The 17,166-nt window shown below is 64.5% G+C and overlaps 3 protein-coding genes across 7 annotated transcripts; 2 read left to right on the forward strand and 1 right to left on the reverse strand.

Annotated features, from left to right (window-relative positions):
- The first annotated feature begins 2,661 nt into the window (after positions 1-2,661).
- On the forward strand, positions 2,662-10,328 carry LOC308058282 (uncharacterized protein). Of its 3 annotated transcripts, XM_080373832.1 has the most exons (8): positions 2,662-6,300; positions 6,511-6,594; positions 7,003-7,376; positions 7,799-7,984; positions 8,140-8,277; positions 8,428-8,620; positions 9,054-9,121; positions 9,784-10,328. In XM_080373832.1, the coding sequence occupies exons 1-8, from the start codon at positions 5,115-5,117 to the stop codon at positions 9,976-9,978; spliced, it is 2,424 nt and encodes an 807-aa protein (XP_080229958.1). In that variant the 5' UTR covers positions 2,662-5,114; the 3' UTR covers positions 9,979-10,328. The 3 variants fall into 3 exon arrangements, with proteins under 3 accessions (XP_080229958.1, XP_080229957.1, XP_080229959.1); XM_080373831.1 differs by having other exon boundaries at positions 2,668-6,300; positions 9,054-9,933; XM_080373833.1 differs by having other exon boundaries at positions 2,672-6,300; positions 7,288-7,376; positions 9,054-9,933.
- A 122-nt stretch (positions 10,329-10,450) lies between these two features.
- AFMID (arylformamidase) lies at positions 10,451-13,744 on the reverse strand. 3 transcript variants are annotated; one of them, XM_080373877.1, is made up of 11 exons: positions 13,512-13,744; positions 13,312-13,402; positions 13,119-13,223; positions 12,996-13,044; positions 12,746-12,831; positions 12,600-12,672; positions 12,167-12,264; positions 11,779-11,857; positions 11,409-11,497; positions 11,065-11,169; positions 10,451-10,888 (listed from the first exon to the last, which is right to left on the reverse strand). In XM_080373877.1, exons 1-10 carry the CDS (start codon positions 13,692-13,694, stop codon positions 11,108-11,110), a joined length of 915 nt encoding a protein of 304 aa, XP_080230003.1. In that variant the 5' UTR covers positions 13,695-13,744; the 3' UTR covers positions 10,451-10,888; positions 11,065-11,107. The 3 variants fall into 3 exon arrangements, with proteins under 3 accessions (XP_080230003.1, XP_080230002.1, XP_080230004.1); XM_080373876.1 differs by having other exon boundaries at positions 11,409-11,544; XM_080373878.1 differs by lacking the exons at positions 12,167-12,264; positions 12,600-12,672 and having other exon boundaries at positions 11,409-11,544.
- A 168-nt stretch (positions 13,745-13,912) lies between these two features.
- TK1 (thymidine kinase 1) lies at positions 13,913-17,165 on the forward strand. The gene is made up of 7 exons (XM_080373887.1): positions 13,913-14,069; positions 14,410-14,441; positions 14,508-14,621; positions 14,708-14,801; positions 15,146-15,235; positions 15,315-15,434; positions 15,555-17,165. Exons 1-7 carry the CDS (start codon positions 14,004-14,006, stop codon positions 15,711-15,713), a joined length of 675 nt encoding a protein of 224 aa, XP_080230013.1. The 5' UTR covers positions 13,913-14,003; the 3' UTR covers positions 15,714-17,165.
- Position 17,166: the final 1 nt, after the last annotated feature.

Below are 17,166 nucleotides of genomic sequence, written 5' to 3' on the forward strand. Positions count from 1 at the left end.
AGCCTGCAGGCTGCGGTCCCGTGCACCAAAGCTGAGCAGCTCCATCCCAGCCTCGAGCAGCCCGCAGGCTGCGGTCCCGCACACCAAGGCTGAGCAGCTCCATCCCAGCAAGCCCCATGCATTAGCACCAGGTTGATTTATAGAAATCCAATGGCTGGGGCTGCCAGTGCCTCCTGCCAAACCTCATTAACGGCTGGCCTGGGAGCAAGGCAAACAGCTCGTGCAGCAACAAGGAAATCCTTGTTTAAGCATTTCTGGCCATGCAGGGCCCTTCACCTCATCCCCGGGGGAGGAGGGGGAGGAGGGGGAGGAGGAGGCGGAGAAGGAGGGGGAGGAGGAGGTGCAGTCCACAAGCCCTAAGCTGGCACCACGTTGGCAGCCACAAGGAAGGAGACGTAGCAGGGTCTGCACAAGGAGGGAGCACCCAGGACAGGCTATGAGCCGGGAGGGAGCGGGAAGCCGCGGGGCATGGTGTGGGGCAGAGGGCTCCCACACTGCAGTGCTGGGGTCTGCTCTTATTGCACCACCACAGTGGCACTAGTAATTGGTGGGGACAAGGGGACACTGGAGTAGCAGCAATGGTGACTGAGGGCTGGCTCAGAAGGGCAGCACTGCTCAGCTGACAGCTTCAGGCAGCCGAAGGGCTCTGTGGCTCACTCCTGCCCCCCTGCCTGGAGCCACCAGCCAGCCCCTCTGTGCTACACGGTGCCGTGGGCAGAGCTCTGGCCGGGGGCTGTTTCAGAGGGATTCATGGCTGCAAACTGCGCACAGCTGCCTGGATGGAGCTTCTGTGCGGGGCTGGGGCAGGATCCTGCCTGTGCCTTGGTGCCCCCTTCTCCCACCCACGCCAGGTTCCCTGCACAAAGCACTGGCCATGGGCACTCAGCTCTGGGCACGTGGGGCTGCCAAAAGACCGTGGGAGCCAGCACCAGCATGCCTGCCCTGCGGTGGGCACAGGGCACCAGCTTGGCTGGCCCACGGACCTGGCATCAGCGAGCTCCAGAGCAGCCTCAGCGACCTGCATCCGCCTGCCCCATGTGTGGTTCAGGATCTATTTCATCATCTAGAGAAAAGCATTTACTGCCAATAAACGGGCTAATTAATTCTCCTCAAAGACCTCTCAATTATTCATCTTGGGCCACAGAGAAAACAATTACGGCACTTACCTCAGCCCTGGCTCAGCCAGTGCAGCAGCCAGTGTGGGGCCAGGGCTGGCGGCCGGCAGGGTACAGCTGGGGACAGCCCAGTACAGCTCCCAGCACGGACCCCGGCTCCTGGTGCCCAGCCAGCCTTGGGTCTGCCACCTGGCAGGAGCAGCCCTGCGGAGCAGGCACAGCCACCGGCCCAGGGCCGTCACCAGCAGCAGTGCTCTCCCAGGCTGCCCCCAAGAGCTGCTCCCAGTACCAGGGCTCAGGAGCGAGGGGACCCCCCAGGCTCCTGCACGGCTCCTTGCTGCAGGGTGCACCCCATGGGGTGCAATGGCACCCCAATCTGCCCACGCTCAGCCAAAGCCACTGTGCCCCATGCACCAAGAACACTTTGCTCCCTCGTCACCACCCACCTGCAGTGTCTCCTCTCCCCATCCTTCTTGAGTAGCCCAGCCGCCCCCGCACCTCCGCCCAGGGACATGCACCTCCAAGCCATGGCCAGGGCCACCTGTGGGCGCCTGCCGTGAGCGGGGCTCAGGCTGCATGCTCCCCAAGCCAGCTCCAGCATCACCCAGCATGTCCGTCCTGCTCAGCCAGGCACGGGCAGGACCCCATCCCACCTGAGGACACAATCCCCTGGCTGCCCCTCTGCCCCGTGGCCCCAGGGGCCGGACCGGGCCGTGCTGGGGTGCCCCTTGGAGGGCGGCTTTTTTCCCAGAAGGTTCTCTGGCTCCTTGGCCCTCCGCAGGCTCCTCCAGCCCCTCGGCGGGGTTGAGTCCTGCTCCCACTGCGTCAGCTGCACCTTGGGAAGGCAGCCCGCTGCTCCGCACACCGTGAGCTCGGGGGGGTCCCTTCCCACGCAGCGGCCGGACCACACTGGGGCAGGATGGGGTGCAGCAGTTCCCCGGGGCCGTGGCCGTGGCCGTGACAGCTCTCTCCTGCCCTGCTTGCCTGTGCACGGCGGGTCAGGCCGCTCCAGCACCGCCATCCTGCCTCCCATCGGGCCCCCCCAGCCCTGCCGTGAGCGGGGGCATCGCTGACCCGGACCGGGCGGCCAGAGCCCCCTGCGCGGCTCCGCGGGGCGCCCGGCGCCGGGCTCGGAGCCACCGGCCGGGGCAGCGCAGGGGGCCCGGGGCGGCTGCAGGGCCGGGCCGGGAAGGGTTAAGGGCGGCCCGCGCCCCCCCGGCGGCTGAGGGGCGGGCCTGTCGGGAAGCCGGGATTTCTGCGGTGGTTTTACTGGAAAAGTTGTTGCCGGCGGAGGGAGGGGTCACCCCAGCAGCCGGCAGGTTGAGGACGGGGGAACCGGCCGGTACCGCGCCTCCCACCAGCTCCCCGGGGCCGGCAGCATCCACCGGGCTGCGGGCACTCCGCCGGCCCATGCGGGGCTCGCTGCTGGCCCGGCGGGACGTGGCATTCAGCTCGTCCCCGCTGCCAGACCCCCGGTGCCCTGCCGGCCCCCCCCCGGAGCAGCCCCGGGCAGCCCAGGGACCAAGGCCACCAGCTGCCGCTTGCCTGGTGGGGCACAGCTGGCCCTGGGCTGCAGTGATGGTGATGCTGCCGGTGCTGCCAACCCTCACACCGTGCTGGCAAGCCCTGCCAGCCCTCCTCCGGGCAGTGCCACCCACTGGGTCAGTGCCCACCGGCTGTGTCCTGGCAGGGCCATCAAGGGTTCCTTCTGGGCTTGGGCTCACTTCGATGCTGTGTGTGAGAGCAGCCACTGGCATGTGCCCCAGGGAGCCCAGCCCAGCATGTCAGCAGCACCATTACACTGCAACGGTAGCGGACCGGGGCCGGTAGAGAGGGCAGCACCGGTGCCTCGGCGCTGCCTCCACCTCCAGCACAGCCTGGCACTGGCCATGGCACAGCACAGCACGCTGGAGGCCTGGCTTGTGCCCCTAGGCAGGCTGAGCCAGGAGCCCAGCACATCCCAGCGCTTCCAGGCGTTGCTCCACAATTCCCAACAGTAGGAAATCACTTGGCTCCGAAGCTCCCACCCCTCCGGGGATGATTGATGGTGGCTCCCCCCTGCCCAGATGGGAGCAGGGCCCTCTAGGCCAGCCAGCCCCAGCCCACACGGACAAGCTATGGCAGCCCACAGCACAGGCAGTGCCAGCAGCACAGCCACAGGGTCAAGGCAGCCTGGCAGGAAAACACCCCTGAGCTCATGGAGAACACTTCAGGGTCGCTGGCAGCCCTGCAGCCAGCAGCCAGCACAGGACACCCAGGGCACGACTTGCACCACCCACACTCCTGCACCCGCAGCCCCTGCCAGGCCCAGCCAGCAGCATGCTGGCTCTGCCGGGATGGGGGAGCAGTGTCAGCCACCAGTGCAGAGGCAGCCACGTGTGCCAGGGCACAGGCAGCTAACCACAGCCCAGCGATGGCCGAGGGGGCACTGCTACGCTGGTGCTGCCCACCGTGCCTCCCCCCAGCCACAGCCTCTCCTGGGTGCCCGCAGAGGGGACGCGCGCCCGGACTCAGCTGCAGGGCTGGGGGTCAGGCTGGCGGCGGGTGAGCGGGCAGGGCCGGGCAGCGGCTGCGCACAGGGCTGCCGGTGGGGCCGGGGGCAGGGGGAGCCCGTCCGGCTCCGGGAATAGCCCTGGCCGCTGCCAGGCTTGTGGCAGGGAGGGGGGAAACCCGATCTGCCGCGGCAGGGCCTGGGCGCCGCTCCCCGGCCAGGCTTCGCTGCTAATTTTAGCCCTGGGGAGGCACGGCTGGAGCATGAGCTCAGCCCACCGCAGCGGCAAGTTTGGTGGGGCCGGCACGGGCAGGTGGCGGCCGTGGGAGCCGTGGCTCAGTACGGCCCTGGGCGAGCCCCCCGGCGCTGGCCATGCCCCCACGCAGCCGCTGGCCAGGTGCTAGCACTGCCTTCCCGCTGCCCACGCGCCTGCAGCCATGGCTTGGCCAGCCCCACACGTGGCCACCAGCCCTCCCACAGGCCCCAGTGCTGGCCCCACCGAGCCTCCACCATGGCCCGGGAGACCCCTGAGCCAGGTCCTAGCCTGGCCACCCAGGGGAAAGGCGTGGGGCTGGCAATGTGGGGCTCTGCAGAGGAGGCCATGCCACGCTGCAAGGTCCTGCGAGGGATGTGGCTGCCTGCCAGTGAAGGAGCCCCCTGCATGGACTCCTGACTCTTCCCCGGGCTGGTGGGGGGGCTGCGCAGTGCAAAGCCCCGAGCCACCCCCATCAGGCCTCTGAAACAGGTCAGCACGGGCACTGTCCCCACACCAGGCACTGCACAGCAGCTGGCCCGGCAGCTCCATAGGGCACCCCATGGCCACCCAGCCACCCCTGCCAGGAGCAGCTGGGGAGGCCATGGCTGAGGGATGCTCCAGCTGGCTGCCCCTTCCTGAGGGAGCAGAGAGAGCAGCTCCGGAGCCTGCCCTGCCTCAGGGCAGCTGCCCCAGACACAGTGGGGTCCCCAGCCCAGGGCCCCATGGCTGCACTTCCCCACTAGCCCTTCACCTGAGGTGTAACCGGCCGGGCTGTCCAGTGCTTACTGGAAGAGGAAGCTGCTGGGAAGGCAGCGCGTGCAGCGGGGCAGCTTTCGGGAGGAGAGGCTCGGCTCAGCAGCCGGCAGAGCTCGGCTGTCCATGCTCCCAGGTCCAGGGCCAGTAACGGGAAGCGCCTGCTCTCAGTGACGGTAAATCAGATCGGGGAGATTAGAGGCCTTTTTGCCTAATCATGAGCAGCTTGAAGTTGGAGGACAAGTTCCTGGAACAAAGAGGAAATGGAGGCAGTAAATAAAGAAAAACTGTTAACATGTGGCCCTGCGTGTGAAAAACATTTCTGTAAAGGGCTGTTTATGGCTCACCCATCTGCAGGACTGACAACACAGGCTGCAGCAGGAGCTGACAATGAGGCCCTGCATGCAGGGGCACAGGCAGGGCGGCAGGCACACAGGCAGCCAGCCGGGGCAGCTGCAGGGTGGTGTCACATGGGGGGAGGGCTTGGGGGGCCGAGGCCATGTGGTGGCACGTGGTGGAGGGAGGAAGAAGACAGCAGCATAGCAGGGCCATGGTGCAGGCGGCTGGACTGAGGCTGTCAGGGTGGCTGTGTGTGTGTGTAGGCAGCAGCACAGCACATGCACCAAGTGGGCAGGGGTGGGCAGCACGGGGCCCTCGAGGGAAGGAGGGCACCAGAACGCACCTGCCCCACCGCTCCCCCTGCACATGCCAGGGAAGGTGCAGAGTGCTGCAGCGCTGTGTCCCCCTCCCCACCTGCAGCACGAGGGGCATGGCCCAGGCTCTCCCAGCAGATCCCTATGGCTGTGGGCCTGGTCTGCCCCGCAGAGCATCACTGGCCTCCGTCTGGTCTAGCCCAACAAGGGGCAAGGCAGGGGGTCTTACTGCTACACTGGGCATGTGCCCCCCTGCCCCTGGAGCTGGTGCAGGCACAGAGTGCCAAGAGCTACGCAGCTGCCCATGGGCAACACCAGCACTGCTGCAGCACATGTCTGCCTGCAGTACAACAGGACAGCGCGTTAGCTGTTTCCAGGGTAGATGCACCCAGAAGTCTGAGCTGATTCCTAGCAGCAAGGTCACCCCGTGCTGTTCCTGCCAGCAGTGGGAGCAGCGTGGCAGGAGCCACCACTGTTGGGCATGCGGTACCATGGTCGCAGATCCTTGGCCAAGTGGGCACGGGCAGCCTCACGCTGGCATTTCCTCCAGCAGCACGGGCAGGGTGGGCGCTCCTGGCAGAGCGGGGGGTGGTGGGGGACCTGGGGGGCCTGGGGGAGCACCCACCCGTGTTCCCCAGCACCTCCGCCGGTCCCTGTACTGTGGGTGGGGGGGCAGAGGCACGGGGTGGAGAGACGGGGAGGGTCTCGGGGGCCGCAGGAGCCGTAGCCCCGGGACCGGCGGTCGAGCCCGCCCCCCGCATACCGCGTCCGGGAGCCCTTGCGGCGGGGCGGTCCCGGCCATGCTGGCGGTGCGGGGCGCGGGCGCGGCGCTGCGGCGGGGCCGGTTGCCTGTGGCGGGGGCCGGGGCTGGGGCCGTGCAGCCGGCCCCCCCCCCCGGCCCCGCTGCCCCCCTGCCGCTCGCCGTGGACCTGCGGAGCGACACGGTGACCCGGCCCAGCGCGGGGATGCGCCGCGCCATGGCCCGCGCCGCCGTGGGCGACGATGACTACGGGGAGGACCCAGCAGTGAACGGTGGGCGGCGGGGTCGGACCTCCCCGGCAGAGATGGAGGGCTGCCCCCCCACCCCCGGTGGGGTCCCCACCTGTAGCTGCCCCCAGCCCCTCCGGGATGGGGAAGCCCAGAGCAGGGGCTGGGGACGGCAGCCTGGGCCTGCAGGGTTCCGACCGAGCCCCCCGGCACGCCCCCCATGAAGACGACCCCCCCCACTTCTTCCCCCTGCAGAGCTGCAGCGCCTGGCCGCAGGGATCCTGGGGATGGAGGAGGCTCTTTTTGTGCCTACGGTCACGATGGCGAACCTCATTGCCGGTGAGTGCCTAGGGCTGCCAGCCCTCCTTCCCCACACCCTGGGGCGGCCAGCCCACCACCTGGGGACAGGTCTATGCCCCCATCCCATGGAGGGTGCAGGGGGCGAGAACAGCCCTGCTTCTCCCTGGGGTCCCAGGGAGCACGCCGCTTCTGCTCAGGAAGCTGCCCGGGGCAGGGGGGAGCTGTGGGCAGCAAGCCCTTTCCGACCCAGGTGTGTCTCCTTGCCCCTTCCTCAGCCCCCTCCACCTCAAATCTGAAGCAGCACGACCCCGCTCAGACCCTGGAGCTGCTCCCCACTTGCTGCTGCTGCAGAGCAACCCCCTCTTGGGCCTGCTTGACCCCGTTGCACACTCAGCCTCTGCTCTGCTAACCTTCACCCGGTTTGCATCCCTGCCTTCCTGTGAGCAGGGGTCTGCTGCATGCTGTGTGCTGCGTGGGACCCGCCGTGTGCATGCACCAGGGAGGGCAGGCCGTGCCCCCCAGCCGCTGCGGGCAGCCCCCAGCCGACACTCCCAGCACCTCTGGGGCAGAGCGGGCGCCCCGTGCCCGCAGGAGGCCGCATTGCTGCGTGCCCAGCCTTCCCGCACCGGAGCGACCAGCGCGGGCAGCCCGTGGGCCCCTGGCTGAGCCTGCCTGGGCTCCTGCACGTGCTGCCCGCAGTGCCCCCTCCCTCACGGCCCCTCTCCCTCCCAGTGATGTGCCACTGCCAGCGCCGGGGGGGGCAGCTGCTCCTGGGCCGGGACGCCCACCTGCACCTCTACGAGCACGGCGGGGCCGCGCAGGTGGGTGCCGCGGGCGGGCGGGGGGGCGGGCTGTGGCGGCACCGGCAGGGCGGCTTGCTGCTGCCCTCCGCTGGCTGCCGGTGCCGGGCTGGGCGCAGGGTCCCTTGCCCGGCTGCTGACGCCACGAGCCACAGCCTGGGGCACGAGTGGGGGCTGAGCCCACCCGGTGCGGGGCATGGAGGGGCAGATGGCCGGGACTTCTGTGCACAGCCACTGTCCCCCATGCACCACCGCCATGTCCACACGCACTGCCACCATCCTCCCCATGCACCACTACTGTCCCCCATGCACCACTGCCATCCCCCCATTCACAACCACAGTCCCCTGTGCACCATCACTGTTCCCCCATGCACCACCACTGTACCCCTGTATACCACCACTGTCCGCCATCAGCTGTGCTCTCTGCCCTGCCCTATGCACAGGTTGCTGGCGTCCACTCCCAGGCACTGCCGGACCTGCCAGATGGCACCTTCAACCTGGACCAGCTGGAGCTGACCATCCGTGAGGCCCATGGCAGCCGGTACCACCTGCGTCCCGAGCTCATCTGCCTGGAGAACACGCACAGCTCGGCGGGGGGCCGGGTCCTGCCCCTCACCTACCTCCAGCAGGTAGGGCCCCCCAGCTAGCAGCTGGGCTGCCAGGTGGCAGGATGGCACCAAAGTGATGCCAACGCCTTGCTGAGGAGCTCTGAGTGTGGCTCATGTTGGCACCAGCCACCCCAGGGTGTCCCTCCCAGCCCAGCTGCTCCTCTGCTTCCACCCAGGTCCGTGGGCTTGCTGACTGCTATGGGCTACGGGTGCACATGGACGGGGCACGGCTGATGAATGCGGCAGTGGCTCAGGACATGGAACCGGCTCACATCACCCAGCACTGTGACTCTGTGTCCCTGTGCTTCTCCAAGGTGTGCTCACACAGGGAGGGAGTCCCCAGGGCCCACTGGGGCCTGGCCCTCATTTGGGGACTGAGCACCCACCTTACTGGTGGGGGCACCCCTGGGCAAAAGGGGCAGCCTCCCAGAGCTGCTCCAGTCACTGCTCTGATGGCTCTGCAGGGCCTGGGTGCCCCGGCTGGCGCGGTGCTGGCTGGACGCAGGGAGTTCGTCGATGAGGCCTGGCGTGCACGGAAGCTGCTGGGTGGGGGCATGCGGCAGGCAGGCGTGCTGGCAGCCGCTGCCCGCGTTGGACTGAGGCACATGGAGGCAACACTGCGCAGAGACCACAACAACGCCCGACGCTTTGCTGAAGGTATCTTGGGGCCCCTCGGCACACCAGTGCCCACAGCCTGACACCACACTCTGCCCGGCAGCTGCTGCACAGCCAAGTCCTGCCCTGCCCAACAGCTCGGGGGTGGGGCCCAGCCTGAACTGCTGCCCCACGGCCCCTGGGCTCATGGCACCCAGCGCTGCCAGGGTAACAGCGGTGCAGGCATCTTCCCCAAGCAGCTGTGCTGGATCTGCAGCGAGGCCAGGATGCCGCTGGGGTCCCTGCCTGGGGCAGCAGGGATGATGCCATGCCTGTCCCCGCAGAGCCCACAGTGAGCCTGGGGCTGCACAGGGTGGGCAAAGGGCACCTCTTTCAGCTGGGACCTGGGGCAGGGCTTGGGCTGTGCTGCAGCCTCCTCTCCTGGGTAGCTGGGTGCTGCGATCACAGCCTACCTACTGCCCCTGCCTCCCCTCAGGCATCCAGGAGCTGAACTCACCCCTCTGCTCCATCAACCTCAAGGCGGTGGAGACAAACATTGTGATGGTGAGCATCAGGGGGGACTGGCCGTCCCCTGCAGAGCTCTGCGAGCAGCTGCGGGCAGTAAGTGAGGAGGAGGTGGCCGAGACTGGCCAAGCTGTCAGTGTCCTGCTGTTCCCCTGGTCAGCACGCACTGTGCGTGCGGTCTGGCACCATGATGTCTCGGCCCGTGACACTGAGCTCGCAAAGAACAAGCTGGAGTTTGTGGCCAGAAAGTGCCAGGAGAAGCTGGCCCGGGGACTGTGGCCAACTTCTCCGAGTGCAGGGGGAGCCTGAGCATCCTCCCAGCCCCAGGGCAGCTGCCTCCCCTGGGTGCTGCAGGCAAGCTGGCAGGCTGGAGCAGCTGTCCCAGCCCTGTCCCGGCAGTCAGCAGCAAGGGGGCTGGTACCAGTCACAGCATGCTCCAGGCATGTTCCCAGCTGGCTGCAGCATAACATCCATCCCCACAAACCAGTGTGAGCCCAGCCCCGGGGAGGCTCCAGCTCACCCCTGCAGCAGGAGCATGCACCTCCCAGAACATACCCAGAGGGACAGAGGGGAGCCCACATCTCACACCACCAGTTGGACCCCTCTGAGACGCCATCCCTGCCTCACTAGTCACCCAGCAAACACATCCTCAGAGCATCCTCTGGTCCTCTGCAGAAGCTCTGCTTCTTAACTTCCCACAGGGAGCACCCAAAAGCAGAGCCAGACACCCCCAGCCCCAAAGGCCACCTGCTGTGCTTGGCCTATGGGCACCACGTGTGCAAGGATGCAGCAGTGGGGAGACTGATCCTGAGGGATGGTCAGGGCACAAAATAAACATGTTCTGGCAGTGCTGTGGCTGTGCAGGATGTTTTCTCCTAAGCATGCTCCTCTCCTGACTGTACAGCAGGGACATTATCACAGCCGAGCAGTCCCCATTGAGGGACAATTGCTCCCAAGGACATGGGAGCATCTCAGCCACAGGACTGGGGCCACCACATAGCAGCACTGAAGTTTGTGTGTGGCCAGGACGTCCCGGGGCATGAGCCCCACCTGGCCCAGACAGCTTGCCAGCCGCTCCTCCATCACCCTGAGCCCTTGCAGCCTCCCTGCAGCTGCAGGTGAGCTCCCCAGGCTCTCCTGCCTGCCAAGCCTGCCACGTTCTGGGTCTGGAAGCCCCCAGCATTACTCGCACAAAGAGCTAGGCCGAGCTCAGTGGCACACTCCCCACTGCTGGCATGGAAGAGCCCAGTTGCAGGATGGGAGCTTGGCACTGGAAGGGGAAATTGTCTCTGCAAGCAGCCATGTCTGATGTGTACTCGCCAGCTTAGCACAGCCCCAGCTCCCTGGGAAGCAGATTACACCCAGACAGCAGTTATTCCCATTTTATTTTGTATTGGCAATAAGAAGTTTAAAGGAAATAACTATCCCAGCTGAAACCAGGACACAGAGGGAACAAACTTCATCACCCAGTCATCCAGCCAGAGCCCTTCAGGCCTACCAGCTCCCTGTGTCCCAGACTGGCAGAAACACCCTCACAATGGAATGCTAGCCCTGGTGATAATCACCAATACCTGGTGGCCCCTGCTCTGTGCCCCCCTGCCTGGCTGGCTGGGCTGGAGGGGGCACAGAGGGTGTCTAGAGGTAGCAGCTGCCCCATGCCACAGAAGACCCAGCTGGCTGGAGCAAGGAGGGCAGTAGGGCAGGGTGCACGCAGGCTGCCTGTTGCTGCCATGCAGGGCTGTGGCTCACATCTTGGTTTGCTCCTGAAGTGCCATCTCAAGCTCTTGAAATCATATTCAGAATCACCTGGGATGAGGAACCGAGCCCTGTGAGTGGTGCCTGGCCACACTTCTCCACTCCTGGCGATGACAGCCAGCCCCAAAGCTGCTGCGTGGGGGAAGCTTGGCTCGGCGCAGCCCTCCCAGGCTGCTGACCCCAGCTGTGCTCGGTGAGTGAAGGGAGGATGGGAGCTCTTCCCCTACCTGCGTGAGAACATAGCTGTCCTCTGACAGCTTCTCAATGATGTCAAAGTGATCCATGCCGGCAAGATCCAGCAGGGAGACAGACCAGCCGGCTGCACGCAGGGCCTGTGGACAGAGTGGTGCTGGCAGGAGGGACCCCAACCCTCGTCTGCCTCAGACAGGGCAGCAGGAATGATGGCTCAGCAAGGACTAGCGTCCTCCCCTGAGCTGCTTTCATCTTCAACAGCAGCAGAAATACTGCTCTGATACAGCACATAAGCTCGCCATCCCAGCTGAGCCAGTCTGAGCAGGCCAGCTGGAGCAGCATCCCTGTGGAGCTGGGCAGGGCAGTGCCTGCAGCTCACCTGGCCGTACTCCTGTGACTGCCTGCGAAACTCCGGCGAGTCGTGCTGGGCCACAGCCACGAGCACCTCGCAGGCCGCAGCTGCAGGCCCTGGTGGAGCAATGTACAGCATAGGGCTGTTCCTCTGGGCAACCTCCCTGGAGGAGACACCGCAGCGGAAGCTGACGCAGCTTCTTACTCAGAGAGGGTGTCTTTGCCTGCAGAGCACCCGCGTCCTGGGTGGTGCACACCCACTGCGCAGTGCCCCACTGAGCAGGCAGGTTGTGCGGGCAGGGGCAGAGTGGGCTGCAGAGGCACTGGCCAAAGGCACGTGTGTGTGCAGCCCACCCGTGCCCTTTCCTGGACACTGTCCCCACAGCGTGCAGGCTCACCAGCTCATGTTCAGCACATCATTGACATAGGTGTGCAGGATGGGCTCCAGGTCGTACACACCGCTCACCAGCACAGCTCCTAGAGGCAGAGGTGCCAGTGGGTGAGGGGGCCTGCAGCTCAGGCCGCTCTCACAGCCCCGTGCCTGGGAACTCTCTTGGCACCCACATCCCCAGGCCTCAGCTGCTCGCTGACATGCATATCCCCGGGGCAGCTCGGCCAGCAGCCCAGAGTCTTGCACTGCCAGCACATGGGCTGCAGTCGGCTGGGGCAACTCCTCTCCCTCGGCTCTACAGCCCTGCAGCCCCGTACGGCCAGCAGAGACGGGCTCGTCCCAGGTGCAGACACCAGTTCTCCTTCAGCTCCCGCGCCTGGACACAGCGGTGCTACCTTTGATATCCAGCACCACTCCATATTCCATCCAGTCCGTGGACAGCACCATGGCTGCCAGGTGTGCCCCTGCTGAGTGTCCGCACAGGTAAATGCCTCTGGAGAGAAGGAGCCGTGAGCCAGTACAGAGCCTGCTGCCTGGGGACACGCTGCTCTGCACTGCACCCTAAACATGGCAGCTGGGACACATCTGCCAGCCCATCAACTGACATCTCACACAGTAACAAGGGAGCTACAGGCATTGCCCAGTGCTTGGACCGAGACATTGAAGCCTTTGTCGCAGCACAGGGCTCATGTGCCCCCTGCTGTTGCCACCACAGCCATACCCACACACCAGACCTCCCAGGGAGTGAGGTGGGTGGGTACAGTTTGCCTAGAAGGCCTGGCAGCAGCTGGTGGGGCAGGGGGACCCTGGGAGCTGCCTGCAGCCCACCTGATGCCGGGGTACTGCTCCACCAGGAAGGCAAGGCTGCGCCGCACCTGCAGCACCATGGTGTCCATGCGGCCTGGGCAGAGGGCAGAGTCAGGAGTGTGCCGGGCCAGCACAGGCAGTTGCAATGTCTGCCGGGCAACACTTACCTTTGGGGGCTATGTCATAACCCACCGCCACCACCGCCACACCCTGCGACACCAGTGGGGGGACCATGAACCCCGACTCCTCTTTACTGGGGAGGAACAGAAGCTAGCCAGGGGCTGGGGTCTCCCGGTACTGGGAGGCCTATCAGACCCAGCATGCCCAGGGCAAGTGCAGGTGTCGTGAGATGGGAGGTGGTGAAAGCGGGCAGGGGGCTCCCTCGTAGGGGATCCCCTTGCCCACAGCCCACCTCACCTCAGGCACTGCCAGTATCCGCCATGGATGTAGACCAGGACCGGGAAGGCTGCGCAGCACAGCCCGGGGTAAGCAGGGGGGCAGGCCCCTGCCTGCCCCCACCCCCACCTGCCCAGCACCTACTTCCAGAAGGTTCCATAGGAAAATAGATGTCCAGTTTCTCCCCCTCCCCGTCGCCGTAGGGGACGTGCAGCGAGGTCTGCGCACCGTCCCGGGCCCGCTGCGTTCCTGTGGGAGGGACACGGCGCCTGAGGCACGGCCGGGGGGCCGAGCGGCAGCTCCCGGCCCCGTGCTCCCGGGGCCGCCCGCCCCTCACCTGCCGCCGTCGCCGCCAGGTGGGCCTGGATGACGGCGTCCGTGCCCAGACGGGGGGACCAGCGGCTGGGGGAGTACTGCTCCTCCAGCGCCTGCGGGGGGCACCGGGGCTGCGTCGGGGGGCGGCTCCGGTGTCGGCCGAGGCCCCCCAGCCCCGCCGCCCGGGCGGGAACCACACCTCGCCCGCCCCGCGGCCCCTACCTCCGCCGGCATGTCCCGCCATCCCCCCATGCTGCGCCCGGGCCCGATCCCGATCCCGATCCCGATCCCGATCGCGACCCCGATCCCGATCCCGATCCCGATCCCGCCGCGGCTGCCCCGCGCTGCCCTGCTCCCATTGGCTGCTCCGGGGGCGAGGCGGAGGCGGAGCCGCCACGCCTCCATTGGCCGCCCAAAGGGCGGGGCTGAGGCGGGGCCACCTGGCTGGCTGACTGGGCGATACCTGGGGGACGTGCCGGTGAGCAGGCGGGCGCGCGGTGCACGCCGGGAAAGCAGCGCGGTCCGGTACGTGGAGGGAAATAAGAATTTTCGCGCCTGTGCCCCCATTAGCCAGCGCGGTGGCGCGGCGGCGCGAGCCCTCCTCCGATTGGACGGCGCGTGGGCGCGTGAGCGCGAGCCCTCCTCCGATTGGGCTGCGCGGCGGGCAGGCGCGCGCGGGCAGTCAGTCGGTCGGTCGGTCGGTTGGTCCGAGCCATGAACTGCCTCACGGTGCCCGGCGTCCACCCCGGCTCGCCCAGCCGCCCGCGCGGGCAGATCCAGGTACCGTGGCGGCCTCATACCAGCACCGGGCGGGCGCCCTATGGCTGCGGTGGGCGCCGAGGCACTGGCATTGAGTGGGGCACCGGGGCTGCGATGCCTGGGCCGGTACTGGGACGGCGGTGTCTGGGCTGTGCGGAGTGATTGCGGGGCGGGCTGGTGTGGGGCCGGGCTGCGGGGACGCCGAGGGGCTGCAGCGGCGGCACTGGGTAGGGTGCTAGGGCTCCCAGAACTGGTGCTGAGCTGGGCAGGGTGATGGCCGGGCCAGTGCCCCGGGGGCCGCCCGCCCGGTGCCCCTGTCAGGCTGTGCTCTGCCCGCTGACCCCCGTGGTTCTGCCCCCAGGTGATCTTCGGACCCATGTTCTCTGGGAAGAGGTAGGCCGGGGGAGGGGGCAAGGAGGGGGCTGGGGCCCGCTGCCCACTGACTGTGGTCTCTTGCAGCACGGAGCTCATGCGGCGGGTGCGGCGGTTCCAGCTTGCTCAGCACCGGTGCCTGCTGGTGAAGTACACCAAGGACACGCGCTACTGCAGCTCTGGCGTCTCTACACACGACAAGTGAGTCCCTGGGCTGGGAGGACCTGCACCTGCAGGCCCAGCAGCTGGGCTGCCTGGCTCACCCTCTGGTTTTCCCTTCCCCGCAGGAACATCATGGAGGCCCTGCCAGCCTGCCTTCTCAAGGACGTGTACCAGGAGGCACTGAGCTCTGCGGTCATCGGCATTGACGAGGGCCAGTTTGTAAGTGCATGGCTACGACAGGTCCTGGGGGGCTCTGCAGGATGCAGTCTCTTCAGAGCACTCTGTGCAGATGAAGGTCTGAATCCTTTGCAAGAGGGTGGCAGCGGGGCAAGGAAATACCCTGGGGCAGTTTGATGCTGCTGGGCTATGCCTGTATAGTCAAACCGTTCCCTTCCTTGAGTCCCTGCAGGCTGAGGACAGTGGGACTAGAGTCAGTTTCATGGATGGGCAACATGGCTCTAATTTTCTTTGTGCCCTATGCCGCTATCTGGGTGTGTGCTGCTGGATCCTGAGGGAAGCACTGCCCCTTCTTCCTCCTGACGCTGTTTCCGTACCTCTTCTAGTTCCCAGACATCGTGGAGTTCTGTGAGATGATGGCCAATGCTGGGAAAACTGTCATTGTCGCTGCTCTTGATGGGACTTTTCAGAGAAAGGTAAAACACTTATTTTTCAGTACAGCAGCTGCTTTAGGATCCTCACATCCATCCACCCACCCCTGCTGTCTTGGCACAGGCCTTTGGGAGCATCCTGAACCTGGTGCCGCTGGCAGAGAGCGTGGTGAAGCTGAACGCCGTGTGCATGGAGTGCTACAGAGAAGCCTCCTACACAAAGAGGCTGGGAGCAGAGAGGGAGGTGAGTTCCCTTGGAACAGAAAGCACTTCAGTAGCTTCACCATGTCACCCCAGCTAGTCTAGAGGGATCCCTTCAGGGGAACTGAGCTCTGCAGAGTGACTCCCCCGATTTTCTTGCCAGGTTGAAGTGATTGGAGGAGCAGACAAGTACCACTCTGTCTGCCGAACCTGCTACTTCCGCAAGAGGCCTCAGCAGCCTGGGTTGGAAAACAAGGAGAACATGCCTATGGGGGTGAAGCAACTGGACATGGCGGCCTCCCGGAAGATCTTTGCTTCTTGACTGCTGGGCTCCTGCATGGGGAAACATGAGAGGAAGGAAGGTAAATGCTGTGGCTCCCAGATGCCAGATCTGGCTTCCTCTGCTTTTAGCAAAACTGTTAAGTGTCTTAGCTCTACCTGTCAAACCAAGCCACTGTTCCTCTGCACCAAGTGCCAGTAAAAAGGAGTATCAACTGGACCTGATGCCGGGGGCAGGGGAGCTGAAAGCAGGAGCATGACTGAAAGTGAGTTCCTCTCTCAGAACATGTGAGAGACAGTTGTAGTTACTGATGCTGCCATGCAAACAGGCCCTGGAAAAACTGTTACAGCGAGACAGGCTGGGGGGCTTCCATCGCTGACCATTGTTCTGGTCTGTGTATGTTCAGGACTGCACCAGTGGCTGGTTCACTTGCCTGTGAATGCAACCCTTTATCTCTTGTGCGCTGTTGCTAAATTCCCGGTTTCTTAAGACAATGTACAGTAACTTAGTGTGTTAAACCCACTTCCTTTTATAATGGAGTTTGAGGAGGGAACCCATCCCTTGTCATAGAGCTGTGGCACAACTTTTCAACTGACACACGTAGCAGCACCCTGGCCCTCAGCAGCCCCTTTGAACAATTGTGTGAAAATTGTCTGTTTGCTGTTACACTTACTTGTGTTAACTGTCTTGTAAATTTTTGTTGAAACAAAGAGGAGGAAAGGAAGGTTTGACTTGATGGCCTGACAGTAGGCTCTTCCTAGCTTTTGAATTTTAAAAGGGCTAACAGTAGTCTAGTAGTAGTCTCTGCATTAAGACAGAGTCCTTTTGGAAGAACTAGACTTGACTTCAGGAAGGGCCTTGTCTCCAAAATTGGGATGTTTTTGCTCAGGTCCAAGCTTGGTGCTGCCACTTCAATGCTTAGTTACCTGTGAAGGGTTTGGAGGCTCAGGACTTAATCTGTAAAGGTTTGGGCTACTGTGTGAAGATGCAGCTACTTGGAAAAGGGTCTCTGTTGTCAGTGGATGGTTCTCAGCTCTAGTCATGTATCTTGCTCCCTCTCGAGCCTTCCAAAAATTCTCAAGGCTGATTCTTCCTGTCATAAGTTGACGGAAGGATCCTCTTCCCGCTTTGCTTGACTTGGCTTCTAGAAAGTGGTTGGATTTTTATTGTTAGGTTTTTTTCCTTCTTGCAAAAGTGCTTTTCCCTGTAAGCCAATGTCTGCAAGCTCCAAGCAGCAGCTCTTAGTTCTGGCCGGGTCAAACCTCCATGTGCAGATACAGTGCTCTGTTTGCCTACACCCTCCAGCTGGGAGGAAGCACCTCCCTAGAAGGTTAAAAAAGCCATCTGAAAATTCCTGCTCCTTCCATGTTACTTGGTGTGATAACAGTTGTAGTACTCACAAGTGCTTGATTCTCAGGCCTCAGCTTTCCCCTTAGGTACAGGGAAGGCAGCGCTGTTACAGGTTTAGCTTAATAAAAACTTAATAAAATTGTCT

The sequence above is a fragment of the Falco punctatus genome, assembly GCF_963210335.1.
Source record: "Falco punctatus genome assembly, chromosome: 1".
In the NCBI taxonomy this organism is placed as follows: Eukaryota; Metazoa; Chordata; class Aves; order Falconiformes; family Falconidae; genus Falco; species Falco punctatus.

Excerpts from the sequence above, each read along its gene's own strand:
- LOC308058282 (XM_080373831.1), top strand. The coding sequence starts at position 5,115 with ATGTGGTGGCACGTGGTGGAGGGAGGAAGAAGACAGCAGCATAGCAGG. Across the intron at positions 6,301-6,510 it reads GGAGGACCCAGCAGTGAACG|AGCTGCAGCGCCTGGCCGCA; the intron begins GTGGGCGGCGGG and ends TTCCCCCTGCAG. Across the intron at positions 7,377-7,798 it reads AGCACGGCGGGGCCGCGCAG|GTTGCTGGCGTCCACTCCCA; the intron begins GTGGGTGCCGCG and ends CCCTATGCACAG.
- AFMID (XM_080373876.1), bottom strand. The coding sequence starts at position 13,694 with ATGGAGGCGTGGCGGCTCCGCCTCCGCCTCGCCCCCGGAGCAGCCAAT. Across the intron at positions 12,673-12,745 it reads TTATGACATAGCCCCCAAAG|GCCGCATGGACACCATGGTG; the intron begins GTAAGTGTTGCC and ends CCCTCTGCCCAG. Across the intron at positions 11,858-12,166 it reads AGTGGTGCTGGATATCAAAG|GAGCTGTGCTGGTGAGCGGT; the intron begins GTAGCACCGCTG and ends CTCTGCCTCTAG.
- TK1 (XM_080373887.1), top strand. The coding sequence starts at position 14,004 with ATGAACTGCCTCACGGTGCCCGGCGTCCACCCCGGCTCGCCCAGCCGC. Across the intron at positions 14,070-14,409 it reads GCCCGCGCGGGCAGATCCAG|GTGATCTTCGGACCCATGTT; the intron begins GTACCGTGGCGG and ends TTCTGCCCCCAG. Across the intron at positions 15,236-15,314 it reads ATGGGACTTTTCAGAGAAAG|GCCTTTGGGAGCATCCTGAA; the intron begins GTAAAACACTTA and ends GTCTTGGCACAG.